Source organism: Zeus faber (assembly GCF_960531495.2).
Source record: "Zeus faber genome assembly, chromosome: 16".
Lineage (NCBI taxonomy): Eukaryota > Metazoa > Chordata > Actinopteri > Zeiformes > Zeidae > Zeus > Zeus faber.
In genome coordinates, this window is record NC_137202.1 from 30,328,523 (window position 1) to 30,354,605 (window position 26,083).

The following is a 26,083-nucleotide window of genomic DNA, read 5'->3' on the forward strand; positions in this document are numbered from 1 at the left end:
CACTGACCACACCTGTCTTACACTGACCGCACCTGTCTTACACTGACTGCACCTGTCTTACACTGACTGCACCTGTCCTCTACTGACCACACCTGTCCTCCACTGACCACACCTGTCTTACACTGACCACACCTGTCCTACACTGACCACACCTGTCTTACACTGACCACACCTGTCCTACACTGACCACACCTGTCCAACACTGCCCACACCTGTCTTCCACTGCCCACACCTGTCTTACACTGACCACACCTGTCCTACACTGACCACACTTGTCTTACACTGACCACACCTGTCCTACACTGACCACACCTGTCTTACACTGACCACACCTGTCCAACACTGCCCACACCTGTCCTCCACTGCCCACACCTGTCCTCCACTGACCACACCTGTCTTACACTGACCACACCTTCTTTGTGTTGGGTCTTGTGATGTCTTGTTGGTGGACTGTGCTCGCTGAGCCTGTACTTGCTCAGGATCTGTCTCTGCTTCATGGCTCTGACACTACAGACATATTGTCACGATGGATTTTCTCTTTTTAGCGAAGACATCAATGACGTTTGTTTGGTGTTTTGGTTCCATTTTGGTTCCTTCTTGGTTCCTTCAACTCTTTGCTTGACCGTGATGTGTGATGGTCAAGCAGTGCTGCTCTGACATGGAACCATGTTGGTGTTGGTTGTGATGCTCAGCCTCATGAGCAGCTGACTGAGGGGATTCTGTTTGGGCTTCACTTCAAGCTGCAGTGTGTGTTGAGGACTTTAAGATGCTTCCACCGTGTGATTTCTCTTTTCTCAATGTTTGTTACCAAGGATATGGATCATTGTGCCTGCATGGCTGCCTGTTTATCATTGTGCCTGCATGGCTGCCTGTTTCTCATTGTGCCTGCATGGCTGCCTGTTAATCATTGTGCCTGCATTGCTGCCTGTTTATCATTGTGCCTGCATGGCTGCCTGTTTATCATTGTGCCTGCATGGCTGCCTGTTTATCATTGTGCCTGCATGGCTGCCTGTTTATCATTGTGCCTGCATGCATTGCTGCCTGTTTATCTATGTTCTCTCCCTCCTATCTCTACTATCTCCATCTCCCATGCCTCCATCACCACCTTTCTCTCGCTCTTGCTCCAAGGAGGTAAACTGTACAAAGGAGGAAGTCTGGGCTCCAAGGGGAGCAGTCCTTATAGTGAACAGCAGTCTCAAACCTGGTGAAGACATCAACACATCCCTGTGAACCTCGTTATCTCTGAAGATGCTTATACTCATACTATTCATTTCTGACCTGTGATTTCATGTGGCTCCTTCGTAATCAAGTTTCTGCTGCTGTGACATGATTTACTGAAAATAAAGGAACCTTAAAAGTCAAAGTCTCTCTCTCTCTCTCTCTCTCTCTCTCTGTCTGCCTGTCTGTCTGTCTCTCTCTCTCTCTCTCTCTCATGTCTCCCTGCCTCTCTGCATGGTACAAGCTGCTCTCACTAATTCAACCCAAACAAAGAAAGAAAGGATAATCATTTTTACTATTACTTTGATTATTAACAGGTTTATTGTATATTCCATATATTATTTGACTTAACTGTTGATTCTAAGTTTTATTGTGTATTCATTATCTTATTATTATTATTACCTATAGTATTTGATTGTGAGCTGCTATGAGTGTAATTTTCTTCTCCATCTGCCTGCCTGCCTGCCTGTCTGTCTGTCTGTGTGTCTGTCTGTCTGTGTGTCTGTCTGTGTGTCTGTCTGTCTGTCTGTCTGTCTGTCTGTCTGTCTGTCTGTCTGTGTGTCTGTCTGCCTGTCTGTCTGCGTGTCTGTCTGTCTGTCTGTCTATTATAATTACTATAATCTGACACTGTAGATGTATTTCATTGACTATTCTGGAACAGAAAACTATGAATGAGTACAAACAAAGTAACTATGAGTGTAACTACAGCATTTGATGGTTGCATTAATAATTAAGACATTTCACTGCATATGTATGAACGTAAGTATATGTATGTGACAAATAAATAAACCTCTTGAATCACTAAACACTAATTGAATTGGTGGGGATGGTAGCTCAGGCGGTAGAACTGGTGGTCTAGTGATGTAAAGGTTGCTGGTTGGATCCCAGGCTCCTCCTGCTAGCATGCTGTAGTGTCCTTGAGCAAGACACTTAACCCCAAATTGCTCCTGATGGCTGCGTCCGTCGGTGTTTGAACAATTGTAAGTCGCTTTGGATAAAAGCGACTTAGTTATTATTGATAATAAAAATATATTTCATATGTATTATTAATGGTTATTATCATTGAAGCATTAACCAGAATGAACAAAAATAAGAACACACATGTCATATTAATTTCCAATTCCAATGACAAAGTATGAAAATATGAGACACAATATAAATAAATAAATAAATATAAAAGATAGAAACAAATAAATAGATAAGTTAGAAATAAATAAATTGATATAAAAATAACTAAATAGATAAGTTAGAAATAAATTAAAAGAGCCAGAAGAAGAAGAAGAAGAAGAAGATATAACGTGGGGATTCTGCTGGGAACAGGAAAAGGAAATGTCCTTTTATAAGCATAATCTTAGAATTCAGCAGAAAACCAGCGTCATGTTTCTCTGGGTCACAACCCCACAGATCCAATGACATTACACAGGCATGTTGTCAATCAGCGCCTCCAGGGGCAGATATCACCAGAACCAGAACCATTCCAAGAACCAGAACGAGAATCACCTCCAGAGCCAGAACCACCACCAGAACCACGTCCAGAGCCACCACCAGATCCACAACTCCCACCAGAACGAGCACCGCCAACAGAAGCACCTTCTTAAGCAGACGTGCTCATGTTCCTGAAGCAGATCCAGGTCCAGTGATGATGGTTTCAAACCGGTGTACAGGCGCTGGTTTATTAAACCATGTCCACAACAGTCATCTACATCATTTTTCTTATCTATGTAAGTAGAAGGAGGCAGATTAGATAAAGAGTAGAGGTGGAGGGGAGGTAGAGTGGAGATGGAGTAGAGTTGGAATAGAGGTCGAGTGGACTCCCTGTCTACATTCAGGTCATCAGACTATTGGTGAGGTTGAACAACATGGATTAATACAGATTAATATGCCCGATGATGGAGAAGCTCAGATAGAAATACAGGTTCTTTAAACGTACACTCATAGTATTGTGTGTTAGGAACCAAAACACACTGTAGTGAAGTAAAAAGCCAAGAAAAAGATTTTCAAAAGGCAGAATTCAGACTTGACAATCTGATCGGCCTGGTTCCAGGTTATGAACCTCAAGGACCCTCTGGCCCTGACTCAGTCCATGGAGTCGCTTTTAACCGTTTCTCAATCATGGAGTTACGCCGTCATGGATGACTTGTCAGGTTAATTGGTTTCCTTCTGATCCAGGAACTGCAGCTCCCTCACAGCTTGGTCAGCAGCTTCTGCCTGGACGCCGGGTTCGAGGGGCCCTCAGACGGGGGCCCACAGCATCGCTTCAGGGGAGATGCCAGTGGAATTTTACATGAATAAAGTGTCCTCAAATCATTCTGAAGGGTGGGATGATTCCCCATTGGAAAAATCCTGTGAGAACGGCAGAACCATCTCCTGGGACGTTGCTTGGGTTGGTGATTTCAGAAGATAATTCCTTATTCCTTATTCGTACACTGGACGTAGCGACAGCAACCAAGGGAATTCCAAAGCAAAATAGTTCCAAAAGGGTTGTTGCACATTTGAAAAATCTGAAAAAGCAGTTGGACACGAGGCTGAAGTTGAAGTAGAAAGCAGTGGAAAGGTTTCTGTCCACCAAGTGTGTGAAAACCTTGCAGAAGGTGGAACGCACCTTGGAGGTTGAGAAGCACAGCACTGAGAACAGCTGGAGCAGGTGGAGCAGCTGGAGCAGCTGGAGCCGGGGCCCGACGCTGGTGGTTTATCCTCCCAGCCCTGACACGACGGAGGAGGAGGCGGAGCAAGAGGAGGAACCTGCTCCTCCTCCATGGGGTTTGCTGATGCTCTGCCACAGAGACCAGCTGAGCACCACGAGGAGCGTCTGACACTTCGCTCTGAAAGCCTCCTGTCCATGCATGTTCCACTGAAGCTCCGCACTTTCTTTTCTGCTTTTTCCAGAAAGCCGAGCACTGATCGACGGTAACGACTAAAACAGGATAAATTTCTATTTTATTTTTAAAAGCTTTTAGGTTCCTGACCCGTGTAATCGTGCACCTCCTGGTTCTCCAGTGCCTCCTCCCAGACACCTCCTCTTTTTCTTTTCCTCCATCCAGGGCGGAGTTCAATGATCCACTGATAGGAAACTTTTACATCAGCAGCATGTTATATCTCTACATCTGAAACCTGGAAACATGGAAACCTGACGTTTATGTTTCATGTTTCATCAGCATCAATGAGTGATCAACGGGGTCGGAGAGGAAGAAAAATTTATAATAAATAATTAAGAGCGTGGAGGTGCAGCTTGGAGGGTAAATACACAACGACTTCAAAAGGTACACACACACACACACACACACACACACGCCTCATGGCTGCACGCCTCATGGCTGCACGCCGCATGGCTGCAGGGTCATGGTTGCACACCTCATGGCTGCACGCCTCATGGCTGCACGCCTCATGACTGCACGCCTCATGGCTGCACGCCTCATGGCTGCACGCCTCATGACTGCACGCCTCATGGCTGCACGCCTCATGACTGCACGCCTCATGGTTGCACGCCTCATGACTGCACGCCTCATGGCTGCACGCCTCATGACTGCACGCCTCATGGCTGCACGCCTCATGGTTGCACGCCTCATGACTGCACGCCTCATGGTTGCACGCCTCATGGTTGCACGCCTCATGGCTGCACGCCTCATGGTTGCACGCCTCATGGCTGCACGCCTCATGGCTGCACGCCTCATGGTTGCACGCCGCATGGCTGCACGCCTCATGGCTGCACGCCACATGGCTGCAAGGTCATGGTTGCACACCTCATGGTTGCACGCCTCATGGTTGCACGCCACATGGCTGCAGGATCATGGCTGCACGCCTCATGGCTGCACGCCTCATGGTTGCACGCCGCATGGCTGCACGCCGCATGGCTGCAGGGTCATGGTTGCACACCTCATGGTTGCACGCCTCATGGTTGCACGCCTCATGGCTGCACGCCTCATGGTTGCACGCCTCATGGCTGCTGGATCATGGCTGCACGCCTCATGGTTGCACGCCACATGGCTGCAGGATCATGGCTGCACGCCTCATGGCTGCACGCCTCATGGCTGCACGCCTCATGGCTGCAGGATCATGGTTGCACGCCTCATGGCTGCACGCCTCATGGCTGCACGCCTCATGGATGCACGCCACATGGCTGCAGGATCATGGCTGCACGCCTCATGGTTGCACGCCACATGGCTGCAGGATCATGGCTGCACGCCTCATGGCTGCACGCCTCATGGTTGCACGCCGCATGGCTGCACGCCGCATGGCTGCAGGGTCATGGTTGCACACCTCATGGTTGCACGCCTCATGGTTGCACGCCTCATGGCTGCACGCCTCATGGTTGCACGCCTCATGGCTGCTGGATCATGGCTGCACGCCTCATGGTTGCACGCCACATGGCTGCAGGATCATGGCTGCACGCCTCATGGCTGCACGCCTCATGGCTGCACGCCTCATGGCTGCAGGATCATGGTTGCACGCCTCATGGCTGCACGCCTCATGGCTGCACGCCTCATGGTTGCACGCCACATGGCTGCAGGATCATGGCTGCACGCCTCATGGTTGCACGCCACATGGCTGCAGGATCATGGCTGCACGCCTCATGGCTGCACGCCTCATGGTTGCACGCCTCATGGTTGCACGCCACATGGCTGCAGGATCATGGCTGCACGCCTCATGGCTGCACGCCTCATGGTTGCACGCCACATGGCTGCAGGATCATGGCTGCACGCCTCATGGCTGCACGCCTCATGGCTGCACGCCTCATGGCTGCACGCCTCATGGCTGCACGCCACATGGCTGCAGGATCATGGCTGGTTTGTTTTTCCAGAACTCACTGGTGTGTTAGTCACCGTGACGAAGACACGTTCGACTCACCATCTAACCCTGACCTCCAGGTCCCAATCTGACCCCTGACCCCCAGGATTCAATCTAACCCATGACCTCCAAGTCCCAATCTGACCCCTGAACTCCAGATCCCGCCTGCCTAGAATAGTATTTAGAATATTTCTTATTTATTTATGTAATTTAGTCTATTATCTTGTCTTGAATGGAACTTTTTTATCCGTTTTTAGCTTTTTATTTACAGTAAGTACATAGTTTTATAAGATGAACTGAAGTACTTTGTTACTTTACTGACGTACTTCCAGAGTTTCTTCTTTTACTACATTTCAGACTCATATCAGTACTTACTACTACTACACTTAAGAAATATGATTTATAGAACAGAAGGACCGCCTCCTATTCTTCCTTATATTCCTCCTCATCTCCCTCCTCTTCCTCCTCCTGTTCCTCTACCTCCACCTCTTCCTCCTCCTCTTCTCTTACCTCTACCTTTACCTCCTCCTCTTCCTCTGTTTGTGTCTTTCATCATGCGTTTCCATGGTAACCGCTCGGTGTGAAGCAGCAATGGAAACAATTAAAAAGTAGAATTCTTCTTTTCAGAGTCGAAAAACTAAAATACAAAAGTATAAAAATATTAAAAAACAACCTTTGCAGGTTATTTCTTCCATGAAATGAACTGGGCGGGGCTGTGAAGCCTCAAAAAGAAAATACAAGTGAAAAGTCACTTCCTGGGTCACAAATAAATAGAAGCTCAATTCATGAAATTCCTCTGATCTAATCCTCTCAAATAGGAATATTATGTTTTTTTCAAGCTGCAAAAATGATTTTATTTTCTTTTACATATTTGAACATGTTTTACATAACGACCTCCATGGTTTGTGTTTGAATAATAAAATGTATGTGTGTATTATTATTATCATTATAAAGTTATTCTGATTATGAAATGAACAATTAAATCATTGAAATGAACAACACAATTATTTGTACGATAATTCATGGTCAACTTAAATATCCAAATTGTGGCATTTGGACGCCTGGCTGATAACTCTGAACCTCCTCCATATCCATATTTAAATGCATATTTAAATCCATTAATCCATATCATTTTTATCTGCAGCATCTGGAAGCGTTTGCATTGTCATATTATTCTGCCTCTGAGAGAACAGAGACTCTATAAACTCGATATATATATATATGCAGTGTCAGAAAGTGTGAATTATTCACTTTCAAGAGAGAGAAATAAATTCCTTGAAATATTAAGGAACAACAACCCTGTTATTATATTATAATACAGCACTGTGTTATGATGGAATAATGTAATAATCAGATGTCTGCTGAGCAGGAACTGGATGAATAACCCGTCCACAGCATAAGACAACCGCACATTTATGATTGTTAGAGAAAATGAAAATAAATATACATTCAGGAAATCAGTTATTTCAGAGACATTACAAATACACACATAGGCGCCGATTGATGTTTCTGCCGGCGGGTGCTGGAGGGGGCAGCAACCAGGGACACTTTTAGTGATTTGGAGGCTTCAGGAAAAAGCTACCACCGCACTCATGTGGTGGCACGGGGGGACACGTTACTTGTCTTGATTTATGTAAAGAAAAAGACTAAAGTCAGGAACCAGGTGACAATTCTAATAAAACGGATGATGCAGTACGGCTCTCAGGCTTCTGCCCTGCTCTCAAATATGTATTCTGCTGTAGATAAGCTTTTCTCATTCCATATCATCCCACATGTTGGTGATAAGTCAATCAAACATTGATCAAATATATTAGAGAATGTGTCCAACACAATGACTCCTGTGTTCCAAAAACTTTGTTTCAAGTTCTTTTCCATCAAACATGATCATTTCTCTACTTCTTGTAGTTTTTACCGAAAGAGGAGCTGGACTGTACTGGACGCTACTTCAACCGCACAGAGCAGTGTCAGGCCATCGACTGGGGATGTATTGATCACAGCTACGACATGAATCAGCGCTGTCTGCCTGCGCAGCTTCATGTCAGAATGAGGGAAACATCATATCTGCTGCTTTCCAAATAGAAACAGTGGAAACTCTTTGATTTCAACTGGAATCTGCTTTTTATGATTCCTTTTCCTTCCGAAGGAAGAGCGAGCCGCAACCATGGACAGCTCCAGAACCAGAACCAGAACCATGGACAGCTCCAGAACCAGAACCAGAACCATGGACAGCTCCAGAACCAGAACCAGAACCATGGACAGCTCCAGAACCAGAACCAGAACCAGAACCATGGACAGCTCCAGAACCAGAACCAACCATGGACAGCTCCAGAACCAGAACCAGAACCATGGACAGCTCCAGAACCAGCAGCACAGATGGTTGCTCCTGGAAACCCTTTTCAGAGCGTCGTCCCCGTTTTTCTCTGTGACACGTCAGGGAGGAAGGTTCTGTTTGTTGGGACTGAAAACACTGACGGACGCTTCAACCAATCAGGAAGAAGAACGGCTGCGTCCCGACACTCCCAGCCACAGAGCGCTCACATCTAGATCTGGCTCCCAAACCGCAGTTACTACATTTAGTTCACACACAAAGCTCTGGATTGCCCTAGTTGTTGCTCTAGTTGTTGCTGTAGTTGTTGCTCTAGTCGTTGCTCTAGTTGTTGCTCTACAGAAAATGTAACACTACTTTTTGCTGTAGTTGCTGCTCTGTAGCTGTTGCTCTTGTTGTTGCTTTCTAGTTGTTGCTCTACAGTCAATGTCGCACTACTTTTTGCTGTAGTTGTTGCTCTCTAGTTGTTGCTCTAGATGTAAATCTAGTTGTGGCTCTTTACTTGTTGCTCTAGTCGCTGCTCCAGTTGTTGCTGTAGTTGCTGCTCTCTAGTTGTTGCTCTAGCTATTGCTCTCTAGTTGTTACTCTAGTTGTTGCACTAGTTCTTGCTCTAGTTGTAGCTCTTTAGCTGTTGCTCTAGTTGCCGTCCTACCTGCTGTGGCTCCCGTGGCGTGGTCGGCTTGACACGGCGGCCGGACGCGGTCGTCGTGGTGATCTGGGTGACGGAGGTGGCGGTGTCGGAGCGGTTGGCGGCGGCACTGGACTGCGGCGTGATGGCGCCGGGCGACTCGCCCACCAGGCGCACGCTGCCCTGCACGCCCACGTTGCCGTCGCCCTCCAGCGCCATGTTGAACACCTTGAGACCGTTGTAGTAGAGCCCGGACAGCTGGCCCTGGAAGGCGCGGCCCCGCTCCCGCTCCCAGCCCCCGATGCGGATGGTGGTCTGGCTGTTGAAGATGGTGAGCTGCCGCCCTGCGGGGACACGACAGGCGGTGACGCCACGCTGCAGCGCCCCCGGCAGGAAGCAGAGAGAAAGACATCGCTCGCCCAACGGCCGATGAGAACAATAAATTACCCGTCGCTATGAGCAACCCCCGGTAATTTATCGCATTTATAATGATGGGATGTTGAAGAAAGCGGAGGAAAAAAATAAATATAGGAGGAAAAAAGATGTTTCAAAAGCAACTGAATTTTGCTAAAAGGACATTCAAGTCAAAAGCAAAACAAGACAATCAACAAGTAAATCTCTGCCAGTGATTCCAAACTAGTATAAAGTATATAATATTGTGTAAAATCTGTTGTATTCTATTATTATTATTATTATTATTATTATTATTATTATTATTATTATTATTATAAATGTCTCAAACGTTTACATGCTTTCAATTCATCTCATACAATGATGTGTTGTGAGAACTGCAGAGCTGATGATGCTTCATCTTTACTGGATAAAATAAAAAGTCAAAGAGGGATGAGAGCGGCGCCGCGACGACACCTTCATCCCAAAAACACAAAAACCAAAGAAAAGAAAAGAAAAGCAACTTGAACGTTTTCCTCCTTTTAGCAAAACGAGAGAGAGGAACAAAAGAGATTTGATGAGCAGCTCCAGTAAAACAGAAGGAACAGAAAGATGATTTGACGTCGGAGTGAGAGTGTGCTCATCATCATCATCATCATCATCATCATCATCAAAGTCATTCATCTATTGATCTCTTTCCTCTACTATTTACATTCTGTTAAAGGGACTCAAGTCTGAAGCCAATTGATCCATTTGTCTATTTATCGCTTCCACCACCTTTATTAATCACAGATCAATGGAAGCACAGGGAGGGGGTCTCCGCTGCGTCCTTGACCTTCATCATTTAGAGGTGAATGCAAACAGCTTCAATCCTTCACAGACATTTTAACAGCGTTGATTTACCTGAACAGGTGCCTCACAACATGTATTTACAGTTACAGTCCCTTTAACTCCATCAAATAAAGACACTTCATTTAGCTTTTAAAATCTATTTTAACTCAACATTTATTTGAGGGTTTATCGTTGACAATGTGTTAAGATACAAGTTGGTTATGATCAGATTATTTTATTTGAAGTTTTAATCAATGTTTTTTACCTTTATCGAGTAGCCACTCGTCGACTACTCGACCAAGTCGGTATGGGATTCGCTGTCTAGCGATCGCCAGCCGCTCGTTATCAATGTTGCCTTTAAAGTTTAAAGAGACATTTCAGGGGTTAAAACCTGTCAAAGGTCAAAGGTTAAACGAGTTAAACAACCGCACACTTTGGTTTTTAGCTTTTTAAAAACACATTTTAGTTTATTTATCCTGTTTATCGGGACCCGCACGCTACGTTAAAAGTGTTAAAAACCAAACCAATGCATTTCTGACATTTCTTCTACATTTTCCTCTTTAATTTGACTTTTAAACGAGTTAAAATACATTTTCAACAGGAGTAAAAACATTTACATTTATCGGTGAATCAAGTTTATAGTTTAAAGGAGACAAACCTGAAACACCCAAACATCCACGAACATAAACAGCTGCTTTCACTGTCACACATTTCAACTTGAAAACTTTGAAACATTTCAACTTTATTAAACATTTTACTCAGAGAGCAGCAGGTAGCATCCACCTAGCTGTTAGCGTTAGCATCCACGTGGCTGTTAGCGTTAGCATCCACGTGGCTGTTAGCGTTAGCATCCACGTGGCTGTTAGCGTTAGCATCCACGTGGCTGTTAGCGTTAGCACCCAAGCAGCGGAGTTAGCGTCGAAAAGAGAAAGAAAAGAGAAATAAAGACGAAAAGGACGTTTTGACAAAAGCCAGGAGACCTGCGACGGCGGCCATGTTGCTGTGGAAGAAGGGAGAGAAGGAGGAAGACGAAGAGGAAGATGAGACGCAAAGGAGGGATGACGGGAGGTGACCTTTGACCACTGAGGAGGAGGAGGTGGAGGAGGAGAGGAGGAGGAGGTGGAGTAGAGGAGGAGGAGGTGGAGTAGAGGAGGTGGAGTAGAGGAGGAGGAGGTGGAGTAGAGGATGGAGGCTTGGTTCTCTAGGGGGGGTGAACTGACCCTCAGGGGCCTAAAGCCGGACCACGGGCCCCAGCTTTGGACACTCAATGTTCTCAAATGGACAAAGAAGAAATATGCAGAAACCTCCACTTCCCCTTCACTCCTCCTCCACCTCCTCCTCCACCTCTACACACACACACACACACACACACACATATTTCTGTTGTAAAGCTCAGTCGCAACTAATAATAATAATAACAATAACAATAATAACAATCTCAATAATAATAATAATAATCATAACAATAATAATAATAATAATAATAATAATAATAATATTAAAATAATAATAATAATAATAATATTAAAATAATAATAACAATAATAATAATAACAATAATAATAATAATAACAATAACAATAATAACAATCTCAACAATAATAATAATAATCATAACAATAATAATAATAATAATAATATTAAAATAATAATAATAATAATAATATTAAAATGATAATAATAATAATAATAATAATAATAATAATATTAAAATAATAATAACAATAATAATAATAACAATAATAATAATAATAATAATAATAATATTAAAATAATAATAATAATAATAATATTATATAAAAAAAAATAATAAAATAATATAATAATAATAATAATAATAATAATAATAATGATAAAAAATAAAAATAATAATAATAATGATGATAGTAATAACAATAATAACAATAATAATAATAACAATAATAACAATAATAATAATTATTATTATTATTATTATTATTATTGTTATTATTATTATTATTATTATTATTATTGTTATTATTATTATTATGATAAAAGAAAAAAAAATGATAGATGTTTTTAGGTCATCTCAGTACAGATTATTCTGAGGTTCACACACAGACCCTTCCTCACCCATTCTGAAAGAAAGAGACAGAGGGGGGAGAGAGAGAGTGCTATGCAGTTCCAATGCAGTTCAATTGGTGTTCTATTTGAGGTCTAATGGAGTTGCAATGGAGTTGCAATGGAGTTGCAATGGAGTTGCAATGGAGTTGCAATGGAGTTGTAATGGAGTTGTAATTGAGTTGCAATGGAGTTGTAATTGAGTTGCAATGGAGTTGCAATGGAGTTGCAATGGAGTTCTAATGGAGTTGCAATGGAGTTGCAATGGAGTTGCAATGGAGTTGCAATGGAGTTGCAATTGAGTTGCAATGGAGTTGTAATTGAGTTGCAATGGAGTTGTAATTGAGTTGCAATGGAGTTGCAATGGAGTTGCAATGGAGTTGTAATGGAGTTGCAATGGAGTTGCAATGGAATTGTAATGGAGTTTGTAATGGAGTTGTAATGGAGTTTTAATGGAGTTGTAATGGAGTTGTAAGCGAGTTGCAATGGAGTTGCAATGGAGTTGTAATGGAGTTTGTAATGGAGTTGTAATGGAGTTGTAATGGAGTTGTAATGGAGTTGCAATGGAGTTGTAATGGAGTTATAATGGAGTTGTAATGGAGGTGCAATGGAGTTGCAATGGAGTTGTAATGGAGTTGTAATGGAGTTGTAATGGAGTTGTAATGGAGTTGTAATGGAGTTGTAAGCGAGTTGCAATGGAGTTGCAATGGAGTTGTAATGGAGTTTGTAATGGAGTTGTAATGGAGTTGCAATGGAGTTGTAATGGAGTTATAATGGAGTTGTAATGGAGGTGCAATGGAGTTGCAATGGAGTTGTAATGGAGTTGTAATGGAGTTCTGGGGTCTCTCTGGACGCCCTCAGTTTGGACCGACCGTCTGTGGAAATCAAGTCGTTCCGTCGTCCGTAGCTTTTGTCAAAGTTTTCAGGTTCAGTCCAGTTACAAACCTGTGGAAACACCAGCTCCACCCTCTCCAGCTGCTTTTCACCTCCACCTTTTAGGAGTTAGGTTGAATATGCTGCATCAATGTTTTGAGATGGGTCTCCTCAGTGAGTTTTAAAGGGAGCTCCAAACACCAGCTCCTCTTTCCTCTCGTGTTCATTCATTGTTTGTGTATTAACATTTGAAATGGAGGATGGTTCTGGATCCCAGCTGAAGGGATGTGGTGATGGTTCCATCCAGCACCACATCAGAACCGTCTTCCTCTCAGAGGCCGATCACTCCAGGTTGGGAAAGTCCAAATCCTGCTTCCATGTCCAGCTCCGGGTGGGTAAATCCACACGGTTTGCTCTAAATCCCGGAGCGGAATATTTCTTTCTGAAGCCGGGGTTTTCAACCTCTGCGGATTTAACTTTGAATTATCGGGTCAGTTTGAAGATTTATTTAATATTGTCAAAATAATCACGTCACCATGACGATAGCCATGTTGACTCGTAATTATTCATCATTATTGAGGATGTTATTGATCGGTGCACAATGGCTCTTGATCTAGTTTGTGTGTTTTGGTGTTTTGAGGCTTGGGCATCTGAACGAGGCTTTGAAAGATGTCAAACACGTTGGATACGGAAAGAGGAATTAAAAACTCAAGAAGGTTATGACCTGTGTGAAGGGGCGGGGCCTGCTCACCTGTGGGGTAGCGCTCTATGACAGGCAGGTCATCCACCTGCAGAGTAGCATTACCCCCACTCCTGGTGAACTTGACGATGTGGTACTTCCCGTCGTTGACGAACTTGGACGTCTCCTCGATGTTTATGTCGTCTGTTCCGACATTAAACACCACCGCGATGTTTCCTTTTACCTGAGAGAAGGAGCAGGACAAGGAGGAGGAGGAGGAGGAGGAGGAGGAGGAGAAGGAGAAGGAGGAGGAGGAGGAGAAGCAGGAGGAGGAGGAGGAGGAGGTGGAGAAGGAGCAGGAGGAGGAGGAGAAGGAGGGGCAGGAGAAGGAGAAGGAGGAGGAGGAGGAGAAGGAGGAGGAGGAGCGGAAGGAGGAGGATAAGGAGGAGAAGGAGGAGGAGAAGGAGAAGGAGGAGGAGGAGGAGGAGAAGACAGAGGAGGAGAAGCAGGAGAAGGAGAAGGAGGAGGTTGAAGGAGGAGAAGGAAGAGGAGGGGGAGAAGGAGAAGGAAGAGAAGGAGAAGGAGAAGGAGGAGAAGAAGAAGGAGAAGGAGGAGGGGACGGAGGAGGAGACGGAGAAGGAAAAGGAGGAGAAGGAGGAGAAGGAGAAGGAGGAGAAGGAGAAGGAGAAGGAGGAAAATAAGGAGAAGTAGGAGCAGGAGAAGGAGAAGGAGAAGGAGAAGGATAAGGAGGAGGAGGAGGAGAAGGAGGAGGAGAAGGAGAAGGAGGAGGGGAAGGAGGAGGAGAAGGAGGAGGAGAAAGACGAGAAGGAGGAGGAGAAGGAGGAGAGGAGGAGAAGCAGGAGAAGGAGAAGGAGGAGGAGGTTGAAGGAGGAGAAGAAGGAAGAGGAGGGGGAGAAGGAGAAGGAGAAAGAGGAGAAGAAGGAGAAGGAGAAGGAGGAGAAGGAGGAGAAGAAGGAGAAGGAGGAGGAGACGGAGAAGGAGGAGAAGGAGGAGAAGGAGAAGGAGGAGAAGGAGAAGGAGAAGGAGGAGAATAAGGAGAAGGAGGAGGAGAAGGAGGAGAAGTAGGAGAAGAATGAGAAGACAGAGGAGGAGAAGGAGGAGGAGGAGAAGGAGGGAGTTAGAATGGAGTGTGATCACTCTGATGCTGATGAACAGGATTAAAACATGTTTCACCATCACACAGTGGAGGCTGGAGAGTGTCGTCCAAATAAAGGAGGATAAACCTCAAAGGATTGTGGGTAAAACCTGCGTCTGCCCGGTGTAGTGTGCACGGTGTAATGTGCAGGTGTAGCGTGCACGGTGTAATGTGCAGGTGTAGCGTGCACGGTGGAGTGCGCACGGTGTAATGAGCTGCAGGAACATGCCCTCCCCCCCGCACAGTGAGCGCAGCATCTGGTTGGAGGCTGCAACCTGCACCACTGCATGACATTATCCAGTCAGCACCACCACACACACACACACACACACACACACACACACACACACACACACACACACACACACACACACACACACACACACACACACACACACACACACACACACACACACACACACACACACTCGGAGCCTGAAGCTGAAGCTGGCTTGGAACATCAGAGTGATGTCACGCTGCGTTAGTGGAACCACAACGATTGCGACGCAGATTGAGCCGTTAGAAAGCTGAGCCACAGTCCAGCCTGGGGGGCAGGAGAGAGACAGATGAAGAGACAGACAGACAGACAGACAGACAGACAGACAGAGCAGCTGGCAGGAGGGTGTGTGGGCATTCTGCTTCAGGAGGCTCCTCCCGCTCTGAGGCTCTGGGCGGAGTCACACGGTGATGGGATCTGAACCCACAACCCCAAAGTGAAGGTAGCACAACATGAAGGGAGGAGGCGTCAGTGTGAGGTTAACGTCAACGTCAACGTCTCGGTTGAGAATAAAACGTGTTATCGCAGTTTGAAGGCGAGCGTCTTCCACCAAAATGCATTTTTTCCTGCTTCTTAGTGGATCCGCCTGCTCCCCTCCCGTCAGAAGCAGCTGCTCTGGGATCAGCTTCATTTCTCTTAATCGCTCATTATTTTCAATCCTAATCCGACACTTTTCCACATTTTATATTTATTTCATTTCGTTTTAATTCCTCACGATGCAGAGCAGCTTCCTGCAGCCTCTAACGGCTCAAGCTGTACAGCACAGTGATGGATGACTGCTGGGGAAGAGAGCCCTCATGGGAACACACATACACACACACATACACACACACACATACACACACACACACATACACACATACACACACACACACATACACACATACACACACACACACACACACACACACACACATACACACACACACACACACACACACACACACTGTGTGTGGCTGATTAATTGCTCATCAAACAGCAGTAGAGCTTCATTAAGTGATGCAGTTGATGCCGACCTCGCCTTGTTTGTTAACTTGGAGGAGGAGGAGGAGGAGGCTGCAGTGTTGCTCTTCATCCTGGCCGACTGAGAGGGCTCCTGGACTATGAGGAGCGACGAGGGTCAAAGTGAATTATTTCTTTGACATTGTTCTTGCTCGGGGAGAATTCTCTGGATTTTTAAAGCTAAAACGACTGGAAACACAATGACAGAAGCTAAGAACAGCGTTGAGGTGTCGTTGAAACCAGGACGTCACAAACATCTCGTGCTTTCAATTCCATCAAGAATGACACATATACAGTGAGTGGAAAACTGAAAAGAACTGACTCAGCTCATCGTGCTTGACTGACATGTCTGAACAAAATGAAGAGGAGATTTACAGTAAGACCCCTATGACGTCATCATATGATGTACTATAAATGTGTGTTTGTGTGTGTGTTAGTGTATGTGTGTTGGTGTGTTAGTGTGTGTTAGTGTATGTGTGTGTGTGTGTTAGTGTGTGTTAGTGTATGTGTGTTGGTGTGTTAGTGTGTGTTAGTGTATGTGTGTTGGTGTGTTAGTGTGTGTTAGTGTATGTGTGTTGGTGTGTTAGTGTGTGTTAGTGTATGTGTGTTGGTGTGTTAGTGTGTGTTAGTGTATGTGTGTTGGTGTGTTAGTGTGTGTTAGTGTATGTGTGTTGGTGTGTTAGTGTGTGTTAGTGTATGCATGTGTCCGTTAGAGTGTTTGTGTGTGTAACTGAATGTGTATGTGTGTTATTGTTTGTTTGTATGTGTGTGTTACTGTGTGTGTGTGTGTGTGTGTGTGTTACTGTGTGGGTTACTGTGTGTGTGTTTGTGTTTGTGTGTGTGTTAGTGTGTGCGTCTGCGTGTATGTTACTGTGTGTTTGTGAGTTTCTGTATGTGTGTGTGTATATGTGTGTGTGTGTGTGTGTGTGTGTGTATGTGTGTGTATGTTACTATGTGTGTGTGAGTGTGTGTGTGCGTGTGTGTTACTGTGTGTGTGAATTACTGTGTGTCTGTGTGTGTGTGCGTGTTACTGTGTGCGTGTGTGTGTGTGTGTTACTGTGTGTGTGTGTGTGTGTGTGTGTTGCTGTGTGTGTTACTGTGTGTGTGCTACTGTGTGTGTGTGTGTCTGTGTGTGCGTGTTACTGTGTGTGTGTGTTACTGTGTGTGTGTGTGTGTGTGTGTGTCTGTGTGTGTGTGTTACTGTGTGTGTGTGTGTCTGTGTGTGCGTGTTACTGTGTGTGTGTGTTACTGTGTGTGTGTGTGTCTGTGTGTGTGTGTTACTGTGTGTGTTACTGTGTGCGTGTGTGTGTGTGTGTGTAACTGTGTGTGTTACTGTGTGTGTGTGTGTGTTGCTGTGTGTGTTACTGTTTGTGTGTGTTACTGTGTGTGTGTGTTACTGTGTGTTACTGTGTGTGTGTGTTACTGCGCGTGTGTGTTATTGTGTGTGTGTGTGTGTTACTGTGTGTGTGTGTGTGTGTTACTGTGTGTGTGAGGTTACTGTGCGTGTGTGTTACTGTGTGTGTGTGTGTTACTGTGCGTCACTGTGTGTGTTACTGTGTGTGCGTGTGTTACTGTGCGTCACTGTGTGTGTTACTGTGTGTGCGTGTGTTACTGTGTGTGTGTGTGTGTGTGTGTGTGTAACTGTGTGTGTGTGTTACTGTGTGTTACTGTGTGTGTGTGTGTGTGTTACTGTGTGTAACTGTGTGTGTTACTGTGTGTGTGTTACTGTGTGTGTGTGTGTTACTGTGCGTGTGTGTTACTGTGTGTCACTGTGTGTGTTACTGTGTGTGTGTGTGTGTGTGTGTGTGTTACTGTGTGTGTGTGTTACTGTGTGTTACTGTGTGTGTGTGTGTGTGTGTGTGTGTTACTGTGTGTGTTTGTTGCTGTGCGTGTGTGTTACTGTGTGTTACTGTGTGTGTGTGTGTGTTACTGTGTGTGTGTGTTACTGTGCGTGAGATACTGTATGTTACTGTGTGTGTGGGTTACTGTGTGTTACTGTGTGTGTGTGTTACTGTGCGTGAGTTACTGTATGTTACTGTGTGTGTTACTGTGTGTTACTGTGTGTGTGTGTGTGTGTGTGTTACTGTGTGTTACTGTGTGTTACTGTGTGTGTGTGTGTGTGTTACTGTGTGTGTGTGTTACTGTGCGTGTGTGTTACTGTGTGTTACTGTGTGTGTGTGTGTGTTACTGTGTGTGTGTGTTACTCTGCGTGAGTTACTGTATGTTACTGTGTGTGTGGGTTACTGTGTGTTACTGTGTGTGTGTGTGTGTGTGTTACTGTGTGTTACTGTGTGTTACTGTGTGTGTGTGTGTGTGTGTTACTGTGTGTGTGTGTTACTGTGCGTGTGTGTTACTGTGTGTTACTGTGTGTGTGTGTGTGTTACTGTGTGTGTGTGTTACTCTGCGTGAGTTACTGTATGTTACTGTGTGTGTGGGTTACTGTGTGTTACTGTGTGTGTGTGTTACTGTGCGTGAGTTACTGTATGTTACTGTGTGTGTTACTGTGTGTTACTGTGTGTGTGTGTGTTACTGTGTGTTACTGTGTGTGTTACTGTGTGTGTGTGTGTGTGTGTTTTACTGTGTGTGTGTGTGTGTTACTGTGTGTGTGTGTTACTGTGCGTGTGTGTTACTGTGTGTTACTGTGTGTGTGTGTGTGTGTTACTGTGTGTGTGTGTTACTGTGCGTGAGTTACTGTATGTTACTGTGTGTGTGGGTTACTGTGTGTTACTGTGTGTGTGTGTTACTGTGTGTGTGGGTTACTGTGTGTTACTGTGCGTGAGTTACTGTATGTTACTGTGTGTGTTACTGTGTGTTACTGTGTGTGTGTGTGTTACTGTGTGTTACTGTGTGTGTTACTGTGTGTGTGTGTGTGTGTGTTTTACTGTGTGTGTGTGTGTGTGTTACTGTGTGTGTGTGTTACTGTGCGTGTGTGTTACTGTATGTTACTGTGTGTGTGGGTTACTGTGCGTGTGTGTTACTGTATGTTACTGTGTGTGTGGGTTACTGTGCGTGTGTTACTGTATGTTACTGTGTGTGTTACTGTGTGTTACTATGTGTGTGTGTTACTGTGTGTTACTATGTGTGTGTGTTACTGTGTGTAACTGTGTGTGTGTGTTACTGTGTGTTACTCTGTGTGTGTTTGTGTGTGTGTGTGTGTGTGTGTGTGTGTGTGTGTGTGTGTGTGTTACTGTGCGTGTGTGTTACTGTATGTTACTGTGTGTGTAACTGTGTGTGTGTGTGTTACTGTGTGTTACTGTGTGTGTGTTTGTGTGTGTGTGTGTGTTATCTTTTAATTACCCTGACAGACAGACGAACCAAAGCCTGTTAATGAAATTACAGCTGCAGAGAAATTAATACGACAAGGAAATGGATTTTAGTTCAGACTGTGTGAGCACACACACACTCACACACACACACTCACACACTCACACACTCACACACACACACACTCACACACACACACACACACACACACACACTCACACACACACACACACACACACACACACACACGTTAACTTGGTTGTTTAGTAAGCTTCTTTGTCTCCTGCTGCTTGAGGGAAATGAGCCTTTGGAGCCAACACTGAATTGAGCGTCAACCTCAGATGTTTGGACGACGTTTGAAAGTGAGAAAAAACCTCACAAAGCCAAAAGTTGAGCAGTGGCTCCAGTGGAATCATTTCCTTGAGTGAATCAAGCAGCTCTCAGGGGCCAGTCTGAGGGGACACCCAGGTTGCTCTCATGAATCACAGCGCGTCCAGGGCGGAGGAGAAAGGAGGAGCTTTAAGGGGCGGTGTCACGTTGAATGAACTCCTTTCCCGTCGGCTTCACTTATTAGAACAAACACCCTCCACACGCGAGCCGCTCTTTGGGTTTGAAGAGCTCCGGTGGCGTCTCCACCAGGAGCGGGTGGAGTCGCTCTTTGTCGGAAATGACATTTCCTGCCGCTCCGTCCTCATGTGACAAATTCCGTCAAGAGGTCAGCAGATATCCTCAAGTCCCTCCTCTCGCTCTGAGAAGAAATCAATTTAGGTTTCAGGTGATTTCGTCCACTTGTGACAGCTGGCGGTCGACCTTCATCGGCCTCCGCCCGCACGACTACGTCTAGGGAGGAGGTTTTCACGGCAAATGCCAGATTTAATCAAGACGACGTGTATGGATTTGGAGAAGGTTGGGAGAGGTTTTCATGAGAAAGTAACGAAACCAAATCAGTCTCTACACCCACATACCATGATATCTGAGCGGTGTTTCTCCCAGAACGTCCTGGTTTATATAAAAGGTGGATGTTATGACGTAGCGAACAGTGTGGATGTGGATGATCACTGACTCTTTAGTCTGTGGGTGTTGAAGGCTGTGCCCACCGGTCGCAGCACCGAGCACAAAAGAAGCGTGGTTTACATTACATTACATTACATTTAGTCATTGATCAGACGCTTTTATCCAAAGCGTCTTACAATTGTTCAAACAGCGACGGACGCAGCCATCAGGAGCAATGAGGGGTTAAGTGTCTTGCTCAAGGACACTACAGCATGCTAGCAGGAGGAGCCTGGGATCCAACCAGCAACCTTTGGATCACTAGACCACCAGCTCTACCTCCTGAGCTACCATCCCCATGTTGGTGGTGCTTGGAAGTCATGGTTATGGGATGTCCTTCTTCCGACCTTCACCAAACTGCCGGACGCTGAGAAACACTCCGCGCCGTTGGCTTTTGGTGGAACCTGAGCTTCGTTCTGCTTCTGATGTCCAGTCTCTTCCTGAGGAATCCGTTCCATTTGCTTCCTCCACCCATCAGAACTGACATCACACCGTCAGGCGTGTTGCACGTTGATGACATCACACAAGGAGCGCCCCTCTCCCTCCCGCTCCTTCGAGGATCCCGCTCCTTCGAGGATCTCCTCGAAGGAGCGGGAACACTCCATCTTGGCGCTCCTCGGCTCCTCCATCTTGGCGCTCGCTCGGCGTCGCTCCCAGACCTCCTTCATTTCAACGTGCGCTTGGTAAAGAGATGAACTAACGAAAAAAAAAAAACCTCCCGTGACGACGACGAGCGCGGCGTGAATTAATCTGAGCTCCTGCTCCACGCCCTCGCTGCCGAGGGTTTTTCCACGGGATTGGAAAGGCGGCAGGCTTTAAAATTGCCTCCATCAATCAAGATATTTTAAAGAATGCAACAAGCAATTTCATGGATGACTTTTTTCCCGCGCTCTCCAGCATCATTCCCATCAGTCCCGTGCATTATGAGCGTCCTATCTCTCTCCACCCAACCCCTGGTCTCGCTCGCCCCTCTCTCTCCGCTCTGTATAACAGGGTTAGAACAGTTTAACAGATCTGTGGATGGAGCGGCTGGAGCGGCTGGAGCGGCTGGAGCGAGGGGGCTCTGCTTCCCGGCCGCCATGTTGTCCCAGATTCTCAGCTAATGTAGGACTACGCCGCGTGGATGTTATTTTAAAGTACAATTCAGCTGTTTGAGCCTTTTCTGCCCTGGTTTCTGAGCCTGGCAGAGCGGACGGTGGCTGGAGAGGTCCAAGAACAGAGCAGAGTCAATGCTGCACTGACCCTCTATGAAAGTACTGACCCTCTACTAAAGTACTGACCCTCTACTAAAGTACTGACCCTCTACGAAAGTACTGACCCTCTATGAAAGTACTGACCTTCTGAGGTTTGTTGGATCCATGCTCCACCTCTCTGCTGCTCACGCACTGAGAGGAGCTTCAAGTGGGTGGCGCCGCCTGGAGGACTATGATGGAACCACACCCATGAAACTGTTTTTCAGCATAAAACTCATGTTTCAAGTCTGTAGCCAAGAGATGAACGTTTCCTGATTTGTCATTTCTCAGCACTCGCATACGTCCAAACCAAAAGTGTCCTCTGCACTGGACCCGTCCGACCCCCCCTGAGGAGCGGTGGCAGCCGCGGTGCAGCTCCCGGGACCGGGACCGGGTCGATCGATACGCGGCACCGCGGTCGTGACCGCTGCTCGAACAATGAGACTCGATGGCTGTATTGATCGACGGAGGTTGGTCTCAGTCGATTCGTCGTTCTGATATTCATCAATGGATTAGCGCTCAGCGACGCTGCACGGGGAGTGGAGCCGCTATCGACACGTTTTCATCATTTCACTACGAGACACAATCACATCTGCTCTAATGAGAGGAAATCAATACAGGGGATAAATGAAGTTAGAGCGGAGGATTGATGATTATTTATTGTGAAAGTAGTTCACAGTAATGACATCTGCGAATTAGACAGTTCAGCTGTGAGAGAATCCTAGACTCCACTTTCCAGACGTTCAGTACTGAGTCCAGTCCCATCTAATCCAGAGGAGACAGGACTGAAGGGACCACGGCAGAGTTGGAAACCCTCGGACGGAAGACTCCTCTTCCCCTCCGTCACCGGCGGAGCGAAGGGAATCTGCTGACGACCCGTTTGCACGTTAACCCGGTCTGGAACACAGCCTGCAGCGGCACCGCTCCGCATCCTGCCGACACCTTCGACCTCAAAGAATCTGGCGGAACCCGGCTGCAGCTTCGGAACCCTGCAGAACCTCCCAGGAGCTCCGGATCCCGACTGCTGCTGTGGAGCGCTGGCTCATAAACACTTTCCAGCAGACTTCAGTCTGCGTTGAACTTTCCTTCTTTTGTTGCATCGGCACCTGCACGCCACGTCCTGAGACGCTAGAGACGCTTCCGTCCGGCAGCATGATGGACGCGCAGAGGAAGGCGGTTCTGCGGTCCGCTATGAAGAGTCATGATTAAGGCTCTGAAACAGAGAGAGAAGCGGAGCTGCGACGGCAGCGAGGCCGGTTCCTCAGAACCCGAGGCCCCGACTCCCGCTCAGCTCCGTCACTTCTCTAGGATTCAGCCTTCGCTGTTTTCCTCCCGCTGCCAACATCCTCTCAACCTTTTCGGGCGTCGACCGAGCGTTCCTCATTCCGTCTTCAATCAGACAAGGGAGCAGACGGATGGAAGCTCTTCGTTCCTTGTGTGGTCGTGGCGACGCCGTCACGTCGCCGCTGTTCTCCAGACAAATAATCAGAAGCAGCAGTTCTGCACGAGCTCTGTCAAGACGGACGCCAATTCCTTTCAATGGACGCTGAGAGACCTTCCATCCTTCCAGGTTTCAGAGCGTTCCCTCGCTCTGCATGAGCTGCCATGACGAGGCCAAGAACGGAATCACATGAACGTCCTTCCTTTGTTCTCATTGGCTGTTATTTATTACGAGCGCATGACCCGTCCAAAATGGAAGACTTTTAAATGTCCCAGTTTAACAACATGTAAGTGGTTCAGTCCTGTGTTCCACCAGCGGTTAAAGTCATAGAGCGGTTTAAGACGCTCTTTGTGACTCAGTCGAAGCCCTGAAGCCCCGCCCTCCGCTGCCTCGCCGCTCGCTGCTTATTAAAGTTTATTCATATTACACGTGTCACGTGTCCAAACTGGACACAGCACCTGCCTGGGTCCCCAGCGACACACCCACCAAGCGCCAAGTCGAGGGGATCAACGGTTGTCCAGATAACAAAGGACAGACAGACAGACAGACAGACAGACAGGCAGGCAGACAGTCAGTAGTTCTATAGTTAGATGTTTTATTATTCAAAGACGTCCACACCGGCTGCTCGGTGAAGACACTTTGCGCTGCAGCTCCTCGGGAGCCGTTACAGAGTGAGGTCGGGAAATAAAGAACGTCCTTAATGAGACTGTGCAGCTTGTTTGGCCACTTTTCAGAAGTTCTTTTAGCAGCGGGAGGGAGATGAAAACGGTTTCCAGGCTGTTTCACTGCTTGTTTTCTAGGAAATGGGTCGACAAAGTTTTTATTGAAGTGGAAATAGAGCAATGGAACGATGACGCCGCGTTAATAATGTATGGATATCCACGGTTCAGGCGAGACATATTAATGTTGCCACCCAGACTCTGCTATGGATGGAAATGTGTCTCTCATTGACGACTTTACTCTTTAAAGTCACTTAACAGCGGTGACGCCCGTCAGCAGCCTGAGCGCGGTAAACACCGCTCAGAGCTGCATTAGTGCTTTGATCAGACCATTAGTTTGAAGAAGAGCTTCACATTCCGCTTTGTGTCCTAAATGCGCTTCTGAAGGAGGTAGCATCTTTAACGCAGCCTCAACAAATGTGATTGTAAAAACACAGTAATGTAGTTTTAATGTAGTTTTGATAAAATTAAGTATTAAGAAGCATGCGTCGTTAAGTGTCCAAAACACCGCAGCCATCAGCGCATTAATCTGCCTCCCAGACCCATCAGTCGCAGCGGGACTGGAGCCGCTGCCGCGCACTGTTTACATGATGTATACGTCCAATTCCAGGATAATAGAGCAGAGCCAGCTGCCACAACACCGCAGCCAACTGGAAACACGGCTCTGCTCCAATAACACAACCAGCCGCTGCCAAAGTCACACAACTGTCGTTAAACTCCGGCACCGTCCACTGGCGTGCAGACAGCGCGTGCTGAACTTTCCTGACAAACCGTTTCTTATGAGGTACTCCAGCTTTTTTACTCAAACCCAATTGGACCTGGGAAATTCGTCCCGAGATCCAACTGGAACCGACCGTTTCAAAAAGAAAAAGCCAAACAGGTGGAAAGGAAACCTGCATCGTACGATTTGTCCTTCCTGCTGCTCTACCTCTTGGCTGCAAACTAGAGGGAGAATAAAGACCTGAACCGGATCCGACCGGACTGGACGGCCAATGCCAGGATGGAGAGACTACGCAGAAGGTGAAAGGAGGTAGAAGATCCCCTCCATCTCACACGACTGTCCACCAGCAGCCTCCCCATCACTCCCCATTACTCCACCCGTCAGACCGAGGACCCGGACTCGCCCTGGCCCCTGCCGGTCACCGAGGTCTCACCCGTCTGCGCGGGAGGAGAGACGCGACCCCAGATGATCGGTGGAGCGGAAGGGCCAGGTGGGGGCGGAGGCCCGGGCTCATGGGCTCCAGGCAGTGGCAGGGGCGGCTGTCAGGGTTTGGGGGGCCGCCGGAGCACGGCGTCGAGGGGGAATCCATCACCAGAGGAGACCGGCTTCTCTGGAAGCAGCTGCTGCTCCTTTCTTCCATTGTTTCCAGTCTCCCAGTTTGGCCCAGAGGAGCCCGTCACAAAACAATGGCTCAGATGTCGTCTCACAAGCAGCTCCTTTCTGAAGGTATGTACGACTGTACAGCTGGTTGTGTACCACAAAGACCAACATCTGATTGTGGTTTTACTCGATACACACACGCTACACGCAGCGATACACACACGCTACACGCAGCGATACACACACGCTGCACGCAGCGATACACGCTACACAAACACTACACGCAGCGATACACACACTACATACACTGTACACGCAGCGATACACACACTACACACACGCTACACGCAGCGATAAACACACTACACGTACACTACACGCAGCGATACACGCTACACACACACACTACACGCAAACTACACACAGCGATACACACTACACGCAGACTACACACAGCGATACACACTACACACAGCGATACACACTACACGCACACTAAATGCAACGATACACACTACACGCACACTACATGCACACTATATGCAGCGATACACACTACATGCACACTACACGCAGCGATACGCACACTACACACACACTACACGCAGCGATACACACAGCACGCACACTACATGCAGCGATACACACTACATGCACACTACACGCAGCGATACGCACACTACACCCAGCTACATGCACACTACACGCAGCAATACACACACTACACGCAGAGATACGTACACTACACGCAGCGATACGCACACTACATGCACACTACACTCAGCAATACACACACTACACGCAGCGAT

The 26,083-nt window shown here is 46.7% G+C and overlaps 1 protein-coding gene across 4 annotated transcripts in view; it reads right to left on the reverse strand.

Moving 5' to 3' along the window:
- LOC307242258 (neurexin-1a-like) overlaps nucleotides 1-26,083 on the reverse strand; it is a gene marked incomplete at its 3' end in the record, with an annotated part of 222,905 nt that overhangs the window by 11,842 nt on the left and 184,980 nt on the right. For all 4 annotated transcript variants that reach the window (XM_080016644.1, XM_080016643.1, XM_080016642.1 and 1 more), the window contains 3 exons: nucleotides 13,885-14,056; nucleotides 10,444-10,533; nucleotides 8,982-9,301 (listed from right to left, as the gene is read on the reverse strand). In XM_080016644.1, coding sequence (XP_079872770.1) covers nucleotides 8,982-9,301; nucleotides 10,444-10,533; nucleotides 13,885-14,056 — 582 coding nt within the window. The remainder of the gene's footprint in view (nucleotides 1-8,981; nucleotides 9,302-10,443; nucleotides 10,534-13,884; nucleotides 14,057-26,083) is intronic.